This window comes from Enhydra lutris, unplaced genomic scaffold (assembly GCF_002288905.1).
Source record: "Enhydra lutris kenyoni isolate GAN:26980312 unplaced genomic scaffold, ASM228890v2 scaffoldscaffold5, whole genome shotgun sequence".
Taxonomy (NCBI): domain Eukaryota; kingdom Metazoa; phylum Chordata; class Mammalia; order Carnivora; family Mustelidae; genus Enhydra; species Enhydra lutris.
This window is the reverse complement of record NW_019154089.1, coordinates 5837266-5858938: the sequence shown is the minus strand read 5'-3', so window position 1 is coordinate 5858938 and position 21673 is coordinate 5837266. Positions and strand designations below refer to the sequence as shown.

General features: G+C 53.7%; 1 protein-coding gene across 13 annotated transcripts in view; it reads left to right on the top strand.

Annotated features, from left to right (window-relative positions):
* Window positions 1-21673, top strand: part of LOC111141195 (jade family PHD finger 2) — a 51810-nt gene that overhangs the window by 13245 nt on the left and 16892 nt on the right. For 12 of the 13 annotated variants that reach the window (XM_022493595.1, XM_022493593.1, XM_022493588.1 and 9 more), the window contains 6 exons: window positions 9627-9784; window positions 14266-14426; window positions 15107-15318; window positions 16449-16616; window positions 18176-18292; window positions 19243-19707. In XM_022493595.1, coding sequence (XP_022349303.1) covers window positions 9627-9784; window positions 14266-14426; window positions 15107-15318; window positions 16449-16616; window positions 18176-18292; window positions 19243-19707 — 1281 coding nt within the window. Of the gene's footprint in view, window positions 1-9626; window positions 9785-13164; window positions 13249-14265; window positions 14427-15106; window positions 15319-16448; window positions 16617-18175; window positions 18293-19242; window positions 19708-21673 lie in introns of those variants that run through there. The other variant, XM_022493601.1, reaches the window with a different exon arrangement.

Here is a 21673-nt window from a genome sequence, read left to right as displayed (position 1 = left end):
CTGTGGCTATTCAGGTTGGAGAAGAGTGGGTAGTTCTGGGGAGCTGCTGGGGATGGCTGGTTCCCCCAACCCTCCTGCCCTGCTTTCTCCAAGCACCAGGAGGAGGTGGGGCCGTTTCTCAAGGTAGCAATCCCAAGGGCAGGGCTGCCATCTGTACCCTGGATAGGCCAGGGGCTGGGAGGAAACAGGTGTCAGTGAAGGCTGAGGGGAAAGAGTGATTTGCATGAGGCTAAAAATTCCCCTCCCTCTTGGGTTTTCCAGCACAGAGCCTTTGAACCTTTCTCCACCTAAAAATAGAATCACATCTTTGTAGGGGTGCCGATGCCCAGCTCTGCTGGGGACTGGTTTAGTGTATCCCTGGGTTTGAGCCCCGGGGCCTCTGCAGGCAGCTCTGAGGCCTGACTGAAGACATCTGCCCTCAAGTCCTGGGCTCCTGGAGGGCTGAGGAAGCCCTCCCTGCCTTGAACTGTCACCAAGGACAAGTTTTTCCTTCCACAGCAGGCTGGAGTGCAGCCTGTGAGGTTTCCCTCGTCCCCTAAGTGAGGAGGCTGAACCATAGCCGGCATAAATTCCAAGTGATCATGGGGCCGAGAGGAAACCATCAATGAAAGCTTCCAAATTATTTGGCTCATGAGAAGGCGGAGATGAAAAGCAAGGATTTGGCGGCAGATGATGTTTGCACTAAATCTCCTCACCGGGCTATTCCCCTCTCTCTCTGTGAGGGGTTAAAGAGGAGGCCCTTTACAGTCTATAGGGCCTAAGGGCAGAGAGCTTTGGTCACCTTGGTGGAAGGGGATTTGTGAGTCCCATCTGTCCAGTCCCCTGCAGTAATATATCTGTGGGGTGGCTCTCAGGCGGGTCATACAGTATGTTTTCAGTCTGACCCAAGATCCCAGCCAGAATGCTTGTAAATTGATGTGCATGGTGCAGTCCCGTCCCTGCTGGGGAGCCCATGGTTCCCTTTGTCTCTTCATTTCTCAGTGTGGACAGTGATGGCATGGGGGATTTGATAACCAGGAGTTCTTAGCTTAGCAGCAGCACCAGCACATAGTGAAGCCAAAAGCCACAGTAAGGGCTGGGCTTGGGTCTACGCCAGACCAGCGGCTGCCCCTGTGATGACCTGCCAGGGGCCGCCCTTCTCAGTGCTCCTGAAGGTATAAATCTAGGGGTCCCCTCTATACCAGAGTAAGGTGCTGCAGGGCTGGAAAAAAGTGCTCTGACCAGCAGTCAGGACCCTGGACAGGGCTGAGGCCTGGAGGCCCAGCTTCCCTTCTGGCCTTTAAACAGTCAGTGGTCTCCCTTGGCCAGAGTGAAAGAAGGGGTGGGGGAATACAGGCCTCAATAATGGAGCTGAAGGGACAGGCCCAGGGGTTCCTGGGAAAATGGATTTTCGGTGGAAGTGTACCAAGTCTGAAGTCGGCTGCAGGATCCCCTTTGGCAGTAGAGGAGAAAGGTACAGTTGACCCCAAGGACACAGGCTGCTCCCTTCCTCAGCTCTGCCTGCCTGCGGGATCCCAACAAAGCTGAGATGTGTCCCTTAGGGCTTAAATCGGCAGGCCAGCCCTGAAGGAAGGGAAGGGTTTAGCCTGTCCTGGGAAGGGGGTACTAGTATATAAACCATGCTGTGGCCTTGGGTTTCTGGCCTGGCTTGTCCGACCAGATCGCATAACTAGTATTGGTGCTTACCACTTCGTGGGTCCTATCTCTGCGAATCTGATGGAATCACGAAGGCTATTCTTTTAAATACTAATACCAGGCCCCCATCCTACCTCACCCCCAGAAGTTCTGACTTAAATGGTCTGGAGTGGGGGCCCCAGGTCCCTGTACTTTTTTCGAAGCCCTTTTGTTGGAAACCAGGTTTGAGAACTACTGCCACAGACCTTTCTCCTTAATTTGCTAAGATGGGAATTCCTGGCTTGATCCTCCCTGGAAGGACCCTGAGGTCGAAGGAAAAAGAGGAGGCCTTCCAGCCTGGTTCAGTGACCTAAGCAAAGGCAGGGAATGTGGGTGAGTGGGGTACACCAGCTGATCCCTCCCCCCCCCAGCAGTGGCCAAGGGACTGACAGTTTTCTGCCAACCCATTGGCCTGGCCTGGGTATGAAGGACAGTTCAGGAGGAGACCTGAGGCTGGCCCCATGGGTTGGAAGCTGCTGTTTGAGGCTGTGTCTTTCTCAGGCCTGGTGCAGAGAGGCAGACGGAAGGACAGGCCGAGCGGTGGGGGTTTCCCCTGGGCAGGGTTTTCAGAAAGTCTGAATCCCCAGAAATCAGCCAATGGGCAGGGACCCGGGTCTTCAGGACCCAAGAGCTACTGATAGTGATTAAGCTCAGCAAGCATGTGAGGGCACCTGACAGGCCCAGCTGGATGCCAGGGTGGAGAGGATGGGGGAGACACAGAAAACTCAGGCCCTGTCTCTAGGGAGCTGGTCCTTTGGTAGTAAGATGCAGGTGCTACACAGGAAAGCATCCATTAGGAGAGGTGTGGCCAGCTTTGCCACTGAGGAACTCTGACTGTCCGTCCCTGAGCCTCCAGGTCATCATCTGTAGAGTCCTGCCATGGCCTCTCTGTTCAGTCGAAGTGACTGTCCTTCCCTGAGGCTTGTGGAGCCCAAAGGTGGAGGAAGTGAGTGGAGGTGCAGACTGGCCTCCCTGGGATCGAAGTCTTGATGGGTGGGATAGGAGTTGGGATGCATCTGTCCTTTTCCTTTGTAGACCGTGACAAATTGGTTAACCCCTAGACAAGAGAGTAGGTCTCTCTGCAGTTTCCACAGGGACCCTTTACCATACTCAGCTTCTTGCCCTTGGGGACAGGGCCTCAGAGAAAAAGATGATCTTTGTGAATGCGCATTGTCTGTCACCACTGGAGTGTCCCCCAGACTCAGGGTCCATGAAAGTTCCTATCTAAGTTACCCCCACTAGAAAAGGCAGCAAGGATGCAGCTTATTGGCTTGACCTGTTGCTTTTAAAAAGTGGGATCCTTCTACCCTGGGTACCGGCATGGGTGGCCAGAATGTGTTGGGGTGCAAAACCACAGGGTAAAGAAGATGCCTTCTTAGAGGAGTACAGGTGCTATCCAGATGTTTGAAATAACATTTTGTATTAAAACAGTGATGGCATATGTTATAGTAAAAGGCAAAATGCCGACAAACTTTAAAGATAAAATAGGAGAAGTCCAGAAAGGTTTTATGCTTGCCCTGTGGTTTCAAGCCATGTTTCTAGTCAACAGTTCCTCTGCCGCCCCGTGGGGCAGGCAGGCAGGCGGTGAGGGGGAGCCCTTCCACTGGGCCAAGTGCCTGCTTTCTTAGACTCCTGCTGCCTTCCTCTGGGGTAGGGGGCAGAATCCACTTCCAGTATCGTTAGAACCGGTGCTGCTCTCGCCAGCTGGAAGGTCCTCCCGACCTCTGGGGCTTGTCTTGCGAAAGAAATGTGTGTAATAAATTCTTTTAAAGAGCAGGAAGTGCTGTTATCCTTGTGAAAGAGAAAGAGGGTATGTGTTTGAGAGATGGAGAAGTCTGACCAGATTAGCCTAGTGGTAGCTTGAATGGGGCTGGGCAGAGGGTGGCTGTGTTCAGAGTCCTTCTCTGGTGTTTTATGACTAGTTTAAAGTAAGTTTGCTCTTGGCTGAGATACTCTTTTTTTTTTTTCTTTCTAAGATTTATTTATTTATTTGAGAGAGCCAGCAGGGGTGGGTGGAGGGGAGAGGAGAGGAAGAGAGAATCCTAAGCAGGCTCAGTGCTGAGCAGAGCCCAATACAGGGCTTGATCTCATAACCCTGAGATCATGACCTGAGGTGAAACCAGTCACTGGAAGCTTAGCTGACTGAGCCACCCAGGCACCCCTGGCTGAGATACTCTTTATCAGATTCCAGCCCAGGAGGTTTTTTTTGTTTTGTTTTGTTTTTAAGATTTTATTTATTTATTTGAGAGAGAGCGCCCGTGTGCATGTGCATGAGTAGGAGAGGGACAGAGGGAGAGGAAGAAGCAGGCTCCCCCCAGGGCAGGGAGCCTGACTTAGACCTCAGTCCCAGGACCCTGGGATCATGACCTGAGAAGAAGGCAGAGGCTTACCGACTGAGCCACCCACACGCCCCTCCCCCAGGAGAGACTTCTTAAAAGAAGAAATACCTGGCTGGCTCCCAGGCAATAATATTGCAGTGGTTAAAATATAGTGCAGACCTCAAATAGTGGTTTACTTCAAGTCTCAGTTTCTCTATCTGTAAAATGGAGGTAATATGGATTAGTTGGCGTTATATGTAGAGATACATGTATATTATATATACTTAAAACATTTAGCATGGCACCTGATTTAAGAGGACAATTACTTTTCAAAATTAGCTGTTTTTTTTATAAAAGATTTCATTTATTTTAAAAAGAAAGATTTTATTTATTTATTTGACAGAGAGAGAGATCACAAGTAGGCAGAGAGGCAGGCAGATAGAGAGGGGGAAGTAGGCTCCCTGCTGAGCAGAGAGCCCGATGCGGGACTCGATCCCAGGACTGTGAAATCATGACCTGAGCCAAAGGAAAGGACTTAACCCACTGAGGCACCCAGGTGCCCCTTAGCTGTTGTTTCTAATGAGATGAAGTGCTCAGAAAAAAGCAATTGGGATTTAAAATGAGGTATTCAGTAGTAATTTCATTTGGCTCTTTCAGGACAGACCCCCAAACATCCTTTGGAGGATTTGGGGGAAGGTGCCACTCCTGGCTTTATGTTGGGACTCCTAGTGTGGACAATGGTCAAGGAGAGGCCATCTTGGCCAAAGCTATTTTCATTGACTTTGGGACAGTGACCAAGACCAGTTCCTAAAGTCACCTGGAATAATCTTTGGGGCCAGTCTCCTGCATACCAGGCAGGAGAGGAAGTGTCAGAGTTTAGTCCCACTTTAGACAAATCCTGGGGTTCATTCATTCATTCGCTGCTCAGCATTTCTTGAACACCTGCTGCATGGCGGGAATGGTGCTACAGACAGGTCCAGTGATAATCAGGACACACGCAGCCTCTGCTTCTCTCAGCTGAATTACTGGAGGAGATGGACATCCAACAAATAATTACACAAATAATCCTACTTTGTAATTAATGATAAGGGGCGGAGCCATTCCTTATGTAACTGAACTTCCTCTTGGTGTCTCTCGATCTGAAATACACCCTGATACAGTAATTGACCCTTGAGAAAAGGAAGCAGAGACCAAGGTCCCAGGATGAGATATTCAAATGACATCCACTAATCTCGTGATCATGTACAGGAACTCTGTGCACGGCCCAGGGAAAGTTGCCTGTGGTGGTTGTCTTTGCTTTTAGAGGTCATGTCAGCCTCCACTTTTAGTTTCTGGCAGAGCCTATTCTGGGTTCTTCCTGGGGAAATAGGTGTGGAAAACCAGACTGTTCGTGGTTGTCGTCTTCAGTATCAGGAAGAGGAACTGGAGGTCAGGGCCATGCGTGTATCCCTGGGTCTGGGCAGAGCAGGGTCGAGCACTCCCTCCGGAGCTGCTCTGGCTCCCCAGCACTCAGATTGGTTATTACCTTTGAGTTTTAGACTTTTAGACGTTCTTCATACTGTTTGAAGAAGCTACAATTAACATCTCCCAAGCAGCCCAGCAGAACATGGTTGCTAGGCAGCAGACCTTTAAAGACAATTTGTCATTTTCTGCCGTAAGAGAGAAAAAATAGTAAACATTCACGTTCTTGGAAAAATTACTTGTTTTCCACCTTCCAACTTTCTGGCCCTGGCAAGGCCTTTGGTTCATCAGTGTCTGTTTTATTCTTTATTTAGTTTTCATAAATAATTCAGAGGCGTTTGGGGAGAATAATTGAGCCTTTTTCAAGCTTAACCTCTGGCCATTTGGAACAAAAAGGATGTTTGGGTGGCGGTTGGGTTGCTGTATTTGTGGACAGGTTGTGTATAAATGTACAGAGGCTCCTTTGGAAGGTGCAGGGGACCCAACTGCCCAGCTGTAGGTAATCTCGGGCAGCAACCCAAGAAGGTGGCTTCCGGTCCGTGGAAAGCTCTTGAGCCATTCAGCCTTTGTTTAGCACCTCCCAGGGGCTAGGCCCCCGTGTACACTGTTGGGTTCCAGCCTGTGGCCCGGCCAGACCTCAGTGAGCTAACCAACTTCTTGTGGGGGCTACATGGTAAGAAACCAGGCGATTCCAATACAGGGGCTGTGGGAGGTCAGAGGAAGCCCAGAACCCAGCCTACGATCAGGGAAGGTTTCCCGGAGCAGATGTGGGTGGGACCGAGCCCTCCAAGATAAAATAGGCCGGCACCACTTTGGCAAGAGAGAAGAGCATCCCAGCAGGTTGCTCCTCTGTGCCAAGGGGAAAAAGTGCTCCACAGACTATGTGTATCTGTGTGGCCACAGGGGCTGGTCGGCCCTGCAGCTCAGCCCGAGGGAAGACAGTGGAAAGCCACCCAAGGGCAGGGTGTGGAATTTGCAAAAGCCACCATCTGATTTGCATTTTTCAGCCTTTGGGGAAGCTGATTTGGCTTCTTACGGGCATTGAGCATTGAGCACGTGGCTAAAGGGGGCCAGGGGGCTTGTGGGGGAATGCTGGCTGGCTCCAGAGTTTGTGGCCAGGGATCCTTTGCCACTTCTACCATGTAGGACCTGGTATAGGTTATTTAACTAATCTCAGGTTAGAGTTCCAGAATAGGCATGATGGATGGCAGTATTGGCTTCACAGAGGTGGTGTAGAGACTGCTATTAAATTAATTCCAGAATACCCCTTACACTGCTACCATATCCCACAGTGCTCTTTACCTGTGGGCTGCTGCCGTTATGACAGTGCTCCCCTTCCTGCACTTCCATCAGTTCCCTGCCCAAAAGGGCCACCTGTGTCCAGTCTGCCAGCTGATCCCTGAGTGACCAGGATGAAACATGCACCTCTCTTGGGGCTAGACTCTCTCTCTCTCTTTTTCTCTCCCTCTCCCTCCCTCCTTCCCTCTTTCCCTCTGTCTTCCTCTCCCCCTGTCTTCCTCACCTCCTCTCTTTTCTTCCCTCCCTCCCTGCCTCTCCCCCTCTCTCCTTCCCTCTCCTTCCTGAATCTCTCTGATCCAGTTGAGCCTGGGATCCCTTCTCTCCTGCTGAGTTCTCAACGTCATGCCTGTTCCTAGCTCAGGGCCACCTGTCCCCTGCTTGTGAGGCTTGGCATTCTGGTCTTTAAGACTCCGGCTTGGGTAGGGCACTGGTCCTTGGGCTTCGAGCCCTGCAGACCAGAGGCTGAAAATTGCTCTAGTTAGGTCCCCTTGCTTGGGGAATTCAGCTCTACGTATATCCTTGAGGTACCTTACCTTGTTGATGGGGTTTCAGAAAGCACCGTGGAGGAGCCAGCTGAGGGCCTCAGAACCCCTCGGGTAATTTACCAGAGAGGTCCTTTCATTCATTCATTCCCTTACTCAGCCACTATTTTCTGAGCACCTACTATGTGGCAATCATCATGCCAAGCACTGAGGACGTAGCAGACAGCAGGATTGCTGTGAGGGAGGTGGGGGGAGGTGGCAAAAAATAAGTAAATAAATAACAACAGGAGAATACCAGTTAATTGTTGGGGTGTAAGTGCTGGGAAGCAAGGTAGGTTGACGGAGTAAAAGTGGCTCTGTGGGACACTGGGCACTCCCTGAGTCAGGGTGATCGGGAAAGGAATCCTAAAGGAGATGGTGCTTATATGACAGCCAGGATGAGGGAAGAACAATAGCTTTTAGACTTACCCGTGAGTCTCTGGAGGAGTGCTTAGTGACAGTAGTGAAGGGTTGATTTGTGGGCCGAGATGAGCTGTCCCAGGTGGGAGGCTCCCTGTGGCATCAGAGCGACAAGGTTTTGGCCTGGACCCCACTTGGTTTACCAGGATCGGAGAACTTGAAGGCTGTGATGTGTCCCCTGTGGGTTCAGTTCACCCCACCAGGCCCCATCCTGGCTCCAGAAGGAAATAACCCAGCCCCAGTCCTGCCAGGCTCGGCAGAGGCGTCAGCTAGGGAAGGCCCAAGCCAGGAGACGGGGACTTGCGAAGAACAGCACGGAAGCACCCACTGCCTGAGTTTGTGTTCTTGTATCAGCCGTCTTCACTGCTTGCTAATAAGATATGCAAATTATCAGGGCTGTGAGATCTTCGCCTCATTTCATCTTCTGCTTAATTAGTATTTAATCGTAATCTCATTTTAATTTTTTCACACTGGCACCCTAATTAAATGTTAGGGTGTTAGTCTTAACAATTAAATTATATTGGCAAATAGAGTCTTCAGGAAACTTGACCTTTTCCAAGCCAGGGCCCTCTCTAGCCAGATGCAAATGTTAATTAGATTTCTGCAAGATGCTGCCTTGAGTCCCCTTGGTGCGCCCATTTTGGTTGTTTTCTCCTTGTGTCGTGGCCCTTGATTCAAAGGAGGCAGACACCCACAACCACTGAGTTGGGCCCCTGGCGGGCAGAGGTTAGCATGGAACGGCTTGGTCATGAGCCTCTGGAAGGCCAGTGAAGCTGGTTTTTCTGGGGACGGGGAGATTTGTTGAAGTTTGGTCTGAGCCCTGCAGTGCTCTTGGAAGTGGTTTCTTTTTTTTTTTTTTTTTTTTTTTTTTTTAAAGATTTTATTTATTTATTTGACAGAGATCACAAGTAGGCAGAGAGGCAGGCAGAGCAGAGGCCCCTGGGATCATGACCTGAGCCGAAGGCAGAGGCTTTAACCCACTGAGCCACCCAGGCACCCCTTGGAAGTGTTTTCTTAACTAGTCCTTCTTGTTGGGTGATCTGGAGCTGTCACCGAGACCTGAGGCAGCCCTTTGTGGAGGCCACAGTGAGGTCAGGCAGTGGGGAGAGAGGGACACTGGTGGCAGTTGGGTTGGGCTTGCAGATTGTTCTGGGGTAGGAAGGCGAGGGGATGGTTGGGGACAGACAACACTGGGAAGAGCAACTTCCTCTTGAATGAGCCGTTGCCTGGAAGAACACCGAGCAGGAGGGTGCAGACATTCATGGCCTGGCTCTGAGAAGATCTGGATGGGCTTGACTGAGAAAAAATGCAGCCCTATCCACCTCTGACTCTCACACATAGAGCATGGCCCTGTGTTGCCCCGGCTGAGCAGGGAACATGCTGTCCTTGTTCCTAAGGGACACTGGAGACCCTGACCCATCTGTAAGCTCTGCCGGGGGCTGGCCTCTCCCTCAGCTGTCGACACAAGGTCCTGGCCTTTCCCTTGCCTGGCGTTGGTGCCCTGCACTCCTTCGCACCTCCCCTCGAGCCTCTGTTGGCAATAGGAACATAATTCTAAACCTTCTATAGAAAGGCCCCCAGCAGGCAGTCCCTTAATGGCAGTAATGCCTTCACAGAAGCCTTTCTGCTGTCTGGTTTTGCCCTTAAGTGTTTCCCCTTCCCTCTGAGGTCCACTGCCAGCCGTCATTCAAACTCTGTCCTTTAACACATCAGAACACAGGTGAATTGAGTTCGACATTTACCAAACATCTCCTGTGTGCAGAGCCCTGGGCTGAGTTCAGAGAAGATGGGTCATTGTCATGATTGCCTTCGTGTTGGCTTCTTACTCTGAAGTAAGCGGGCAGAAAGCCCACCTAAGTCGCCTTTGCCTCTTCCTGTCCTGGCTGCGGAGCAGACCCCCCTGAGGCACTCTTTCCTCCCCTCCTCCTGACAGGTCTTCCGGACAGACTTGATCACAGCCATGAAGATCCCAGACTCCTGCCAGCTCAGCCCGGATGACTACTACATCCTAGCGGACCCATGGCGACAGGAATGGGAGAAGGGTGTGCAGGTGCCCGCTGGGGCAGAGGCCATTCCAGAGCCTGTAGTGAGGTAAGCCAGACAGCCCAGGCCAGGGGGCCCTAGACAGAGGAGGCTGAGGCAAGGGACCTTTGTGGCCTGTCTCTAGTCTGTCTTAGATGCCTTGGTCCCCTCAACCACTGAAAAATTCCAGAAATACTGGTAGTCTACCTTTAAGGCAAGGGCCTGGGCTTGGGCTCAGCTCTGGAGCCAGATGGCTTGGGTTCAGATTGCCATTTCCATTCACTGTGACCTTGGGCCAGAAATGTAATCTCCCTGGGCCTCGGTTTCCTTGTCTGTGAAATGGGAGCGGTAACAATACCACTTACTTTGTATGGTGGTCGGGATGACAGGACAGCGACGCATGGGAGACACTTGGCCCAGGGCCTGGCACATACCAGTGCTGGGTAGAAACTGGCCATGCATTAGCTTGATGTCATCCAAGTTGAGTCCCATGAGCGGATCTCATCAGGGAAGTTTCCAGGCGTCTAAATAGTCTCTCAGACAAGGCTAAGCTGTGCTATTGACTTCTTAAACCTTTTTAAGGAGTTGCGAGTGGGAGGGAGTTGAATGCTGGCGCACAGCAGATGCTCAGGAAGCTCTGGCTATGACCATCCTCGAGGATTCCCCAACAGCGCTGGGTCAGGGCTGGGTCAGTGGGTATCCTCTCTAGGCTTTGTAGATTCTGGTCTTGTGGATCAGAGAGACCCCTGGTGTGTCTTGGCCGTGGCCCTTCCTCCAGTGACAGAAGACAGACAAGTGCTGCTTTCTGCACCCTGGAAAACCCCCTAAATCTTGTCTCTGGGCCAAGGGACCTGATGCCCTGGCCTCCCTGGCCCACCAGCACACTAGCAGCCCGGTGGCTCTCGCTTAGGCCCATTTGACCAGGTCTGAGGCAAAGAGTGCAGCCTTCATCACCCTTGACATTGGCACCATTGCTTGCTGGCAGCCACACCTAGAGTGGCTCACAGACCCTCAGGGCCCAGCTGGTGCCAGGTCTGTGCTGGGCACAGGATTACAGGGACAAATCAGACTCTGTACTCTGCCTAGGTGCATTGTGAGGACTGGGTGCTGGGCAGAGCTCGTGCTATGGCTTCTGAGGTCTGAGTGCCTGCCAGCGCTTGGTGTCAGGCTCTCTGAGAATCAGGGGAGCTCTAGGCTTTTCTAGAAGGGAGAACATGGGGAGTTTGTAGAGGGAGTGGATTCTCCACATCCCCTACCTAGGGCCAGAAACAGGGTTTAAGCTCCTAGCCAGTTTCACACCTTCATTTCACCAGACTAAGGAACTGTTATTAACCTATTTGAACCAGTTTCCTCCTCTGTAAAATGGGGCTAATAATAGTAGCTGCCTGATGGTGTGATGGGGACTACAAGAGAATACACATGGCAGGAACCCAGGCAGCAAAGGGGCGGGGCAGGCCAGCAGCTGGGGAGAGAGGTGCTTCCTGATGAGGCTTGGCCCAGCTGTCTGTCCTCCCTCCTTGACGTCAGTGTCAGGTGGTTCCAGAAACATCCAGTGGCCTGGGTAATTAATTGCAAATGCTTCCACACCAGTAGCGTGGCTTCTGCCTGCCAGCTCAGTGCCTTATCTGTTGACAACAAGAACAGAGCACGTGTTCGGGCAGCTCTGGCTCAAGGAGGTGCATTCCCTGGGTATGCACGGCGCCTCTAAGCTGACAGGAGCCAGGCGTCCCTGGCCTGTCCGTGCTCTCTGAAGAGGACAGACTGGAGGCAGGGCAGGCTGTTCTCAAGGAGAAGGCTCCCCTGTCTCCCTCCAGCCCAGTCCCTCCATCTTCCTGGGGACCTCCCACTGAAAGGCCTTTATCTGGAGGCCACTGCAGCTGCCAGCACAGGCAGAATTGTTACAGCCGATCTTCTTGAGAATCTGCTGGGCTGAGCCTATTACGTTCATCTTCTCAGTTAATTATCATACCAGCCCTAAAAGTACATCTTACTGCCCTGATTTGATAGATGAGGAAGCTGGGAAATTCTGGGGAATTCCCTGCGTGACCGCCAGGGCCTCGGGGGCTGGGCCAGGAAATTGCAAGCCCCGGGTTGCCCCTGTGAGGCCCAGAGAGAGCCTGTGCCCCAATCACACTGGCATACTGGCTCTGGCTGCTTTTCCCCCGCTGCTACCCCAGCGCGTTCCAGCTCCCCCTTTTCATCCAGTCTTTCCTGGCCCTGGGGCAGGTCTGCCTACCTCATGGTCTGAAATTTCTCTGGGTAATGAGAACCCGTCTCACCCCCTGATGGCGAACTGAGTGATGGCCTCTGCTGCTCCCTCTCTGTGGCCAGAAGACTCAACCCAGGGCAAAGCCAGCCTCTGGTACAGGTGGCATCTTTTTGGAGTAGACACCCTCCCCCAGGTCCCAGCCCAGCCATCTTCCTGCAGCTGACTTCTGCCCTGCCGGCTACAGCTGAGATGGTGTCCTTAGCCTGGGGTCAGATAAGCCCACGCCTGGGAAGAGACCTTCTGCCAGAGCTAAAGAGGCGTCATGGAGGAAGCTGAGGGCCCCAGGAAGCACAGAAAATGCCTTCTCTGACATGAGCCCCTGAACCCTAGATTCTTCGAGAAGGGAAGGAACGTGATCTTGGCTCCAAGGGGTCTGGCCAGGTGGCAGCTGAGTGACCACACAGGTGTAGCGTGAGGCGAGTAGGTCATGAGGCAAAGCTTAGATCCAGAACCTGATTGAGCCTGCTCTGGGGGCACAAACAAAGCAGAGTCAAGACAAAAGTAATCTATGTTTTTAAAAGAATATATTAATAGCAATAAGACCCTCAGAGGACTTTGTAGGACTGAGAGTATCAGTACTGCATCCATTTGGAATGATCTGTTTTTCAGGAGGATTGGGGAAGTCACACCATTAGTGGTTACCTGAGGCTTCCTTCATCTGGGCCTCCCACGTGGGACAGGGTGGAGCCAAGCACTTTCCCTTGCTCCTTGCGCCCTTCAACCTCCTCCAACCCTCCCCTCCTGGTCTGCAAGCCGTTTTTGCTTCCCTTTCTCCTCCATCCTTCTTGCCCCTCTGGCTGACACATGCCAACTCCTGGAGTCCAGGAGTCCTCCCCACAGCTCAGCCACGTCTCTGTGCCACCATGCCTTCCCCTCCCCAGTCTGCACTGAGTCCCAGCCCCTGGCAGCCCTGCCTTCGACCCCAGGAGGCCTCTCGGGCAAGTGAGGGGCCTCTCAGCCCTGGTAGGGCTGGCCAGATGGAAACCAGGCTCCGCAGCGATAACCATGGCAACCGGTGGGGGGTGGGAAGAGCTGGCATTTTGAACTGGCATCGGGAACTCAGGGGCAGCACACAGCTGAGCCAAGAGGGGAAACTGGGCCCTCCCAAGGCAAAAAGCCCTCCTATTCCATTTCAGAAGGAGGAAAGTGATATCCAGAGGACTTAAAATACGCACTCAAGCACCTGTAGGGCTTGCTGTGTGCCAGGCACTGTTCTCAGAGCTTTACACATATCCGTCCATTTAACCCCTGCCAGCCATAGAAGGTAAGTACTGTTACTGCTCGGTTACTTTTTTGGATGAGGTCACTGGGCCTAGAGAAGTTAAGCAGCTTGCCCAGATCGCACACTGAGTGGTAGGTCAGGGGGTGCCTGGCAGGCTCAGTCGGTAGAGCATGTGACTCTTATCTTGGGGTCTCAAGGTCGAGCCCCACATTGGGGCTAGGGTTTACTTAAAAGAAAATAGCGGATCAGGACTTTGAGTCCACATTCTGCAGCTAGGACCCTTCCCAGCTGCCTCAGGGAGAGACATGGCCCAGGGGAGGGCCGCACTGGAGTGTGGTCCTGGGAATGTAGTAGGCATATCTTTCTGTCCAGGGGAGGAGGCCTCCATCTTGCACTGAGGGTGGGGGCACCACTGTGAGAGACTGACGGCTCAGGTTATATCGTATCTGGGGAGGGAGACCTTTTCTGTGGAGAGGGCCATCCTGCACTGCAATACTGTACCCCCCAGGTAAGGCACCTTCTCACTCTAGAGGAGGCCTAGCCTCACGTCGTCCCCTTGTGGAGATGTGGGGACAATCCTTGGCCTCCCACCCAGCCTTGAGGGGTATATGCTAAAGGACCTGAAGCCTTACTGACTCTACCCCACTTCTCCCAAAGTGCCTGGCATAGAGCATTGCCCAGGAGAGCACATGGACTGCCTGTTGGATAGCCCCAGGCAGGGCAGATCTAGCTGAGCCCAGATGCCCTCATGAGAGGATCAGGAGAGGTGTGCTATGGGCAGGATGGATGTTTACGGGATGTGCAGGACAGTGGGTCAGCACCCACTCCCAATCCACATTCTGTCCTTTGGTCTCCTCTCCTGCTTATCCATAGTCCTTGGAGTCTCTGCAGGTGGGCAGGCAGGACAAGGTAGTATTAGGAGGTGACCTCAAAGTCTCGAACTTCACTTGCCCACCAGCTCCTCAACTGGGCTGGCCAACTCACTGGATGTCCCCAGACCCAGTGAGGGTGGCAGGCTGAGGGTCCCTCCCCTTATGTTACCCTCTCTTGATTTCCTAGGATCCTCCCGCCGCTGGAAGGCCCCCCTACCCAGGTGTCCCCTAGCTGCTCTGAACTTGGCGAGGGCTCCCAGCCTGATTGGCCTGGGGGCAGCCGCTATGACCTGGACGAGATTGATGCCTACTGGCTGGAGCTCATCAACTCGGAGCTCAAGGAGATGGGTAGGTGACCTGCCAGGCTGAGAGCGGGATTGGGGCAGGCCAGGCAGAGTTTTCTTCCAAATGGCAGCATTCTCACCCTCAGAAGGGCAGTGCCCACTACGAGGCTTTGGCGCTGCATGGATATGAGAGAAAGTCCCTACCACATTACTGATCGGAGAACTTGTTTGTGGTCTCTGTTCCTCATGTGCTCTAGCTGTCAGGTGGGAACAATAATGGCCTGTCATTTGCAGAGTTCTTGAGGATATTATCGGTAAGCCTGTTACGCAGAGATTAAGTGAGCACATAAGTGAGGCTAGGATGATAGATGGGGTGTGGGGTCAGTTAGTAGGGGCCTCCTGGCTGGAGCCCACCAACATGTCCTAGGATGGTCCCCCCCCATATATGCAGCTCAGGCAGTGGATTGCCCATGCATGCAGCTGCATCCCAGAGATCCTTCCATGTTGTCCACATGTACACACATGTGTGGTCACAAGCAGGCTGTCTAAAGTCAGAAGAGCAGGACCAGCCCCCAGGGGTGTGTGATATTGAACAGTCCAGCCCATCCCGTTTCCAGATGATGGCGCTGAGGCCCATGACAGTGGATGCGTTTTCCCAGGTCATACAGCGGACAAGTGGAGCCCCCTCCATACACCTGTCCTGACAACCCAGGCTCTTAACACCGTCCCCTGCTGTCCTCACAGAGAGGCCAGAGCTGGACGAGCTGACGCTGGAGCGTGTGCTAGAGGAGCTGGAGACCCTGTGCCACCAGAATATGGTACGGGCCATCGAGACTCAGGAGGGGCTGGGCATCGAGTATGATGAGGACGTTGTCTGTGACGTGTGCCGCTCTCCCGAGGGCGAAGATGGCAACGAGATGGTCTTCTGTGACAAATGCAACGTCTGCGTGCACCAGGTGGGCAGCCCCTCTGCCCCACCCCCATCCTCGCCCGCTGCCAGCAACTGGTCATCCTGGTCCTTGCTGGAGGGACGCCAGAGACCCACGGCTGCAGGCCCCCAGAAAGCAGGACGAGGGAGGAGGAAGGGAATGGAGTGAGTGCCCCAGGGCTCAGTGCTGTCCCCAGACTTGAGTAAATGCCCGCTGGGTGGTCTTTCCATCCTTTTCCTGGGGGCCTTGCTCCAACTCTCTGCCCTGAACTTCCTGACCCCCTGCTCCTCCTCCCCTCCGGCCTGAACTGAGGAAGAGGCTTCACAATGCCGTGATAGAAAGCAAAGCCTGGAGCTAGGCTGCCTGATTGCAAATTGTGGCCTTGTCCTTTACAATCTCTGTGACCTTGGGTAATATCTTAATCTCTCTGGGCCTTTGCTTCCTGAACTCTAAATAAAAATAAGTCGTTGGGAGGATTCAGTTATTCCTAGGAGTTCTTTGCTTAGAACAGTATAGTACAGGCTACAAGTATTTACTACTGCTGATCTTACAAACCAGGTGTGTTGCCAGACATGCTCTCCCTCTTCATCTTGAACCCAAACCTCCCAGGTTTTAGGCATCTCTGGGCCTTACTTGCAGAAGACTTGACTGGAACCTAGTGGACCCACGCTAGCCCTGACTTGAACACACACTACTCCTTAGCCATTGCTGCTGGAAGAGCTCCTGGGGAGCTCAGAGGCAGTGGACCCCTCATTCATTCATGTCCCTTATATGTAGTAGCTCATAGGTTCATAAGCCCTAGGCATACTAGAAGGAGCCCCCTTCACAAATCTCTGAACAAAGAAGAATGCTCAAGGCCTTGTCCTCAGGCAGCATACAAACCCAAATTTGTGTCCAACTTCTAGGAGCTCATGGACACTTCTGAAGTCCAACACTTACTAGGAACCTCTGACCAAGATGACTTTCCTCCCAACAGAGGTCAGAGCTGAGCCCTTCTGCAGAGGACTGGAGTCTTGGCCTTAGAATCCGTCCAGAGGCCTCCTTGCCAGAGCCTGCTAGCAGTGGGGTTCTGTAGCTCCTCACATGGGCTGGCCGGGGGCTGTTTGCAGCTGACTCCCCACCAGATGTAGATGGTGACCACCCTGCTCTCTCCCCAGGCATGCTACGGGATCCTCAAGGTGCCCACGGGCAGCTGGCTGTGCCGGACATGTGCCCTGGGTGTCCAGCCAAAGTGCCTGCTCTGCCCCAAGCGAGGAGGAGCCTTGAAGCCCACCAGAAGCGGGACCAAGTGGGTGCACGTCAGCTGCGCGCTGTGGATTCCTGAGGTGGGCAGATCGGGGCAGGGGGCGGCCCTGGGGAAGTGGAGCATAGAACTCAGGGAGCAGAGCACTGAGAAAGAAGCAGTCTTCTGTAAAAAGGGGTGTCTCATGTGGCACCTGAGAGGAACTGGGGCAGTAACCCGTAGAGAGCTTTGCCTTTGGACTTGGGTAGAGCTCAGGTGGTGGTTTCCATGGGTAGGTGGGATTGTGGGCCTGGGGGACCCAGGGGGTGGGTCTGAGAGCCGAGCAGAAGTCAGGCAGCAGAGCAGAGGGGAAAGTGTGTTGTGGATCCCTCGAAATCCAGGCAGTGGTTCCAGCCAACATCAGGCTCCTTGCTTAAAACAAAAATAAGCCAGCTGACCTAAAAGGAGATCAGGCAGTCTGGCAGAGAGCTAATTAGAAGTGGATGGTGGGCCTGCTACCACGGCTGTGGCTCGGATGGAGGAGTTGGCCTGGGTCTGAGTCTATGTGGTGGGGGACCATGGGTGACAGGCCAGGCCCACTGTGACTTAGTGAGTCACCAGAGCACTGAGCCCCTGGAAGGTCATCTTGTTTTATTTGAAATAGGAAATGCTGACATTCACCAGAGTTTCTGCCCCAGCCCTGCTGTGTGCCCCAACTCGGAATATGGCCCCTCCGTTGCTGCCTGTGCCTGTAAGCAATCCAGGTGGCCCTTTCAGCCCCTTCTTGGGCTTCAGTCTGAAGGCTCTCACAGGGACCCCCACTGTCGGCTTGTGTGGTGATTGTGGTTGTGTTGACAGTGGTATCTTGCTCCCAGAGCAGCTCTTCAGAGCTGGGACTACCTCTGAGTGGGCCCTGGGCTGGGCACTACAGAGACAGAACTAGCAAGAGCTCTTCCTCACCATGGGGGCCCTGTGGTTCAGGATCTCTGGACAGGAGCCTTTCTGCCGTCTTAGGCATGGACAGTGGGGAGGCAGATGGATTCCCTGGGGCTGAGGGGTGGGCTGTGCCCAGGAGAGTTAAATAATGGTTGTTGGCTTGTCCCCGTAGGAGGGACAGGCAGGACTAAACAAAGGCACATCCCCAGTGCCCAGGCAAGCCCTGGAGGAGAAGAGATGCTGCCTTGAGGCCTTAGTTGCTACCCAGAAATGTAAACTAAATAAACACATGTTCTAATAAGAACTCCAAAGGTGCTAGTACGGAAGGGGTGACATACAGAAGCCAGGGGGATGCTGCATATACTCACCTGTGTGTGCGTCTGCATGCACGCACATGCGTGCGCACGCACACACACATACACACACACACACACACACACACACATTCTGCAGCCTCCCTGCCTCAAGGCCCACACCGCCACGGGCACGTACACACACTCAGCTACACGGACTGATGTGCACTCTCGTACATAGTCACAAACAACTTAAGACTAGTCACAGGTGAGCAAACACTAGTTTACTTACTTCCTGGTCAGCTTGGGATTCGGGCTGTCGCACTGCCCTGTGTGCCCACTGCCTGGTTTTGGCAGATAGCTCCCTTCTGGGGGATCACTAGAGGCAAGCTGGGGAGGAGAGGCCTGATGCAGCTCCCTGTCTCCTGCCCAGGTCAGCATTGGGTGCCCAGAGAAGATGGAGCCCATCACCAAGATCTCGCATATCCCCGCCAGCCGCTGGGCTCTGTCCTGCAACCTTTGCAAGGAGTGCACGGGCACCTGCATCCAGGTACGAGGTCCTTCACCCCGTGGCTGTCCAGGGACTTCTGACATCAAACGTAACACGTGGGAGGGGCAGGAAACACTCCTCCTCCAGCTGAGCTAACAGGCTCTCCCCATGCAGGGCCAGGCTATGGCAGTCTGTCCATAGCAGGGGGTCCCAAATTCTGGCATGCAGCAGTATTATCTGGGGGGCTTGTTAAGACAGAATTGCTGGGCCTATCCCCCGGGGTCCTGATTCAGTAGATCTGGAATGGGCTGAGAATTTGCTTTTCTAGCAAGTTCCCAGATGATGTGATGCTGCTGGTTTTGGGGTTGGAAAATGGGGGTTCATTTTTTGTCCTCATTTTCCTAGCAACAGTTGTCATTGCAGACACTGGATGTACTTCCACCCATTTTTAAGACTTTCAAAATGACTTGTGCATGCAACATAAAGGTTCATTAATAGTTGGGTGGGTATTGCTAAAACGTTTATGAGCGGCCCACAGCCATCTTCCAAGGCTAGGGAGAGTAGCAGACCCTGAGTTGGCCCCAGCTGTCTGGGCAAGAGAAGGAAGGGGGCCACTTCCAGCCCCTCTTCCCAGAGGACAAAGGAAACGCACAACTCCCCATTTTAGTTCATGCTGTGGAAGGGAGGCCATGACCGACCATCACCAGCCTCTTTATTCTAATTCCTCTTGTTCCAAAGTCGTTTTACCCACACAGTCATGCAGCTTATCCTCAAGGGTTGTCAAATCACCTGACTGTTCATTTCCCTAGAATATGTATGGTGCTGAACCCCATTTCAGGCTCCCCTAGAACTCCCCCTTCCCATTTACCAGAGCTCCTTCCATATCCACAGGATGTTGGGCGTCCGTGCCACTTTAGGTCGGATCTCACCAGGAGCCTGGATTCTCAGGAACCTCTTCCCTCCTCTCAGGGCTCCCCTTGTGCCTGACACTTCCCCTCCTCTCCCTCCAGTGTTCCATGCCTTCCTGCGTCACAGCGTTCCACGTCACATGCGCCTTTGACCATGGCCTGGAAATGCGGACTATCTTAGCAGACAACGACGAGGTCAAATTCAAGTCGTTCTGCCAGGAGCACAGTGACGGGGGCCCCAGGGGGGAGCCCACTTCCGACCCCGCGGAGCCCAGCCCGGCTGGCGAGGACCTGGAGAAGGTGACCGTGCGCAAACAGCGGCTGCAGCAACTGGAGGAAGACTTCTACGAGCTGGTGGAGCCGGCCGAGGTGGCTGAGCGGCTGGAGCTGGCTGAGGCGCTGGTGGACTTCATCTACCAGTACTGGAAGCTAAAGAGGAAAGCCAACGCCAACCAGCCGCTACTGACCCCCAAGACCGACGAGGTGGACAACCTGGCCCAGCAGGAGCAGGATGTCCTCTACCGCCGCCTCAAGCTCTTCACACACCTGCGGCAGGACTTGGAGAGGGTGAGTGGCCCCGGCTCTGGCCCCCTGGCCAGCCTGCCTACCCAGGGGATGTCCTGGGAGCCTTTCCACCCCGTGCACTCTGCCTTGCAGCAGCCACGGCTCTCCAGGACTCAAACGGTGCGCTCTGGCCGAGGGACTGAGGGCCTCTGGTTCTGTAACAGGGCGGGGCTGTCTGCTGCGTGGCAGAAGAGGGGAGCATCTGGCCCTTGGGTCTCTGAGCCCCTCTTGTCCCTACCTTTTTATAGGTGAAGGGTTGGGGGCCCTGCCAGGGTCCTGCAGCTAGAGGGCATCAGAGCTGGACCATAGCCCAGGCTTCCAGCTTCTGCTGGCCTCTGTCCCCATTTGTGGCCTCTGTGAGCCATGCCTATTCCCAGCACATGAGCTTCTGCTTGGGATCCGAGGCCAGGGAGGAACTGGGAGTCATAGCAGTTTGGATCAACCCGACAAACACGTGCTGGGCCAGGGCAGGGAAGACAGGTGTTAATGTGGGGTGCAGGGCCATGCAGGTGGGCCGAGACATAGTGGCCTGTGTGGAGAGAAGAAGGGAGCTCAGTGGATGGGCCATGATGTGTGTGGAAACTGTGGAATATTTTAAGCAGGGACTGTCCCTCTCTGGCTGCAACTTCCAAACGCTCACCCTGGTGAAGGAATTGTGGGGCCTGCAGCAGATGGGTGGCCCAAACCCCCCAGCTGTGTCCTGGGAGACAGGGCGTCTGGGCATGGTGCAAGGTGGTAGTCCTGGGAGCTGAGTCACATGAGGAGACACATGGCTTCTGGGTGAGCTGTGGTGGTTGAAGGGTAGTGAGAGTTGCTTTCCTGGAGCAGTGGAGGCCCCCCAAAGCTTCAATTCCCTTCTACTCCCCCAGAAAAGAGGTGAGGAGTTTCCACCTTCTTTGGGGAAGTCCTCGAACTCGACTCTTCTTTCCCACTGTGTTACCTCCAGTGCTACCACCAGGTTGGAGGCAACCCAAGGATGAAACAGGATGGTCTCTGAACCATCCTGGTGCTGTTCCAGCCCCTCGTCTTTGGGACATTCAGTCCGAGGGTTCCAGAGCACGTGAGATCATGTCACAGTGTCTTCCATGTGTGGCACAGAGACACATGCCTATCCTTGCCCCAGGTCTTGTTAGGAGACAGCCCTGTGTGGACACGTTCAGGGGGCTTTGTGTGACCTGAGGCAGCTGCTTATCTTAGGTCCATCTCTGTTGGCAAGTCTATAAAATGGGTAGAACAACTTGGCAGGTGTTCTGCTATATTGGGGAAAACGTGAGATGGAGATGCTGAAACTGGGCCCGGTTTGCCCTATCTCCATCAGCCTCATCCTCTCCCCGGAGCGCCAGTCAAGGGGAAACGACCCGCTGGCCTGGGAGGGGGTTTACTGCCTGGTAGCTGGCCTGGCAGAAGAGGCAGGTGGAGAGTGGGGACAACTGATGTCCCTGGCTCCAGCCAGGCCAGAGGGCAAGGCCATCTACGTTGTAGCCGCCACTTCCTGAGCAGCCCAGTGTCCTGCCTCATGTGGCAGTGGCATCAAGTATATGAGGACATGGAGTACTTTCAGAGACCAGAGCTGCCTCCAGAGTTGTCCTCGGGCCACCCCTGAGTCCGCACCCTCCAGGGCTCCAGCGCTCACACCTTGCTTTTACTCCTGCTGTTTCCCAGATGACCCCTCAGGTCTGACCTCCCTAGGGTCTGTGCTGGTCAGCCCACAGTCTGGCTCCAGCTGGGCAGTGTAGGAGAAGCCAGGAGGCAGGTGACTTATTTAATCATCATCCTGGAAAAAGAGACAAAGTAATTCCTGCTGGCCCTAATGAGCAGATGAGAAAGCTAGGGGTCTGGAAGGGTCTGGAAGATGAATGACAGGGAGCCTTTGAGGAAAGTGTGTTTTCTAGGGTATGACTTGAATTTGGACCTGAATGGGGGGGAGGGGTGGGAGGTTTGTTGTAAGGAGAGCTGTTGCCTTAACCTC